The sequence below is a fragment of the Camelina sativa genome, chromosome 7 (genome assembly GCF_000633955.1).
Source record: "Camelina sativa cultivar DH55 chromosome 7, Cs, whole genome shotgun sequence".
In the NCBI taxonomy this organism is placed as follows: domain Eukaryota; kingdom Viridiplantae; phylum Streptophyta; class Magnoliopsida; order Brassicales; family Brassicaceae; genus Camelina; species Camelina sativa.
This window is the reverse complement of record NC_025691.1, coordinates 6,031,516-6,034,026: the sequence shown is the minus strand read 5'-3', so window position 1 is coordinate 6,034,026 and position 2,511 is coordinate 6,031,516. Positions and strand designations below refer to the sequence as shown.

The following is a 2,511-nucleotide window of genomic DNA, read 5'->3' as shown; positions in this document are numbered from 1 at the left end:
TCATTTGTGGAGTGTTAAACCAGGGTTGTGTAAGAATATTGAAATCTTATTAGATATCAAATATTAGTACTAAAATTTTATTAGTCGAATCGAATAATGAGTACCCCAAAGTGTGTGTGTTTGTTCACTTTGGTGTTTCAACAATTATCAATTATGTATTGTGTTTTCACCGATACCGCTTGTGTCTTCTTGTTCGTATATATCGACTTGTGTTTCAAAATATTAATAAAGAGATCAGTTGGTGTGTGTTTGGATCATTTGGATTATCTCATTAGCCTTTTGTACTTTTTTATATTCTCACGATTCATGTTATGTCCACAACAATTGCAACGACGTTGTTTACTTTTGTTTCTTTAGAATTGTTTTCTCGTAAACTTGAGGATTGGATATGGTGCTATATTGTTTGGGAAAGTCAGCTAGAAGAGGATGATGATCGAAGAAAACACACAGCTTTATTTGGTAAACTTATAATAGGAAAAATCCAAAACACTCTCTCTATTACGAGGAAAATAACAAAAGTACAAAGGTTGAAACCACTTTCAATAGAGCAGTTCACCATCTTTTTAACATATCAATTACCCACAAAGCCTTTTTTCATTTATGAAAAAAAATATAACGAAACAAAACCCCATAAATCCTTTAGATCCAACGGTACAATTACTGTAGAAGGTTTTTATTAGCATCTTGGAAGATCCAACGGTGGAGCCTGAACTGATTGCAACCGTCCACGACCGTTCTCAACTAGGAAAACCATAGCCAAACCCCACCCCAAATGTGAATCAATGTGACAATGCATAAACCATGCTCCTGCATTACATATACCATTTTATATGTCAAAATTTGTTTCTTTTTTTTTTCATTTTTTTTAGTCACTAATAAGAGCATTTAACTTGTGATTAAAAAAGTATCAAATGCTTTTGTGTCAATAAGATCATCTAACCTGGATTATCAGCGACGAACCGGATTGCTACCCAACCACCTGGAGGTGTACCAATGGTGTTCCTCTCTGGTGGGTCAAATAGGTTAAACCTAGCCGGATCTGTTCTCGGGTTGAAATTACCAAAACCTGACCCGACAACGTAGAATTGGTATCCGTGTAGATGCATGGGATGATTTTCAGGCGTGACAATGCTAGTGTCTTGTAACACAATCTGAACATTAGCTCTGTACTTAAGCTTGTATGCTTTGGTTCCTTTTATTGGCTGCCATAGCGCGCGGCTAACGTTACCGGTGTAATCGAATTGCACCGGTGGAACAGGCGGGAAATCAGTAGTGAAGATTCCGGGCATGCCTTGGTAGTAAGCTTGCATGACGGAGTTCCTTCGTGGTAGCACGAAAGACATGTTGTTTATGCTGGCCGCGAATCTGGTCCCGTTAGGACCCTGGCAACGTGGACTGTTTGGGTTGGCGCAGTTGATTAGTCCCAACCCGACGGTGAAAAAGAGGTTCTCATCGATTTGTTGTGGTACTGGAGCTCGTTTCCAGTACCGGAGACGGTTGGTGAAAGCTGTTGCGGTTGCGGTGTCGTTGAACCCGGGAAGAACAGGGAAAACCGGAGCCATCTGACCACGACCACGACCACGGCCACGTCTTGTTGGAGCGTTGACGTACTGTAAGATGGCAGTCGTGGTTGTGTTGTCGAAAGGAGCGTTTGCGCTGTTGTAGGCTCGAGCTGCCATGTAGTAACGGCCAGGTCGTTGGTTTGCAGTGATGAGGACGTTTGTGGTTTGACCAGGACCGAGCATGATGACATTTGTGGTGAATGGTTTTGTGTAGGCGGAATCAGTTTCAACGACTGTGAGCTGGTGGTTAGCGACTGAGAAGAAGAGCTCTTGGTTCATACCAGCGTTGATGACTCGAAGCTGAACCGTCTCGCCAGGGAAAATTGGAAAACGCATGGTCCCAGCCCGGGAACAGCGGTAAAGATCGCCTGGTTGACCATTAATTGTGTAAGCATCAGATACATTAGCTGCTGCTCCCGTGAACTGTGCTTGCCTCAAAACGTCCATTGGGTTTCTATCCCACCATTCCCCTATTTTTCATCACAAGTATTTAGCATTAGCCGTGACAACAAAAATAAACAAAAAATTTGCAATTTGAAGTGGTTAGAAGTTATGTATTCTTACCAAGAAGAATTGGGATGTCACGCTTAGGCATAGAGAAGGGATAAGGAGAACCAAGACGAGGGTAAATAATGAGAGCACCATAGACGGTGGCTCTGAGCCAACGGCTATGAGCGTGCCACCAAAGTGTACCCTCTTGGTCCTCGATTGTGAATTTGTATGTATAACTTTGTCCTGGACGGATCGGACACTGTGTAATGTACTCAGGACCATCAGCCCATGGATTCCGCATCTGTCTAAGTCCATGCCTGTTAAAAAAACAGAGTATTAAAACAGAGCAGAACGTGACAAAACATATGTGAGAATATGTTTGTTAAATATGATGTTCAATTCTATTAAATTACCAGTGGATACTAATGTTGTAACGGGCTCTGTTGATAACAGTGAT

The 2,511-nt window shown here is 41.9% G+C and overlaps 1 protein-coding gene across 2 annotated transcripts in view; it reads right to left on the bottom strand.

The window, feature by feature from the left end:
* LOC104700468 (laccase-3) overlaps positions 452–2,511 on the bottom strand; it is a 3,018-nt gene continuing 958 nt past the window's right edge. The window contains exons 1-4 of one of the 2 annotated variants that reach the window (XM_019227487.1): positions 2,468–2,505; positions 2,127–2,371; positions 941–2,032; positions 452–807 (exon numbers count right to left, since the gene is read on the bottom strand). In XM_019227487.1, the coding sequence (XP_019083032.1) occupies positions 677–807; positions 941–2,032; positions 2,127–2,355 (1,452 nt within the window). In that variant the 5' untranslated portion in view covers positions 2,356–2,371; positions 2,468–2,505 and the 3' untranslated portion in view covers positions 452–676. Of the gene's footprint in view, positions 808–940; positions 2,033–2,126; positions 2,372–2,467; positions 2,506–2,511 lie in introns of those variants that run through there. The other variant, XM_010415989.1, reaches the window with a different exon arrangement.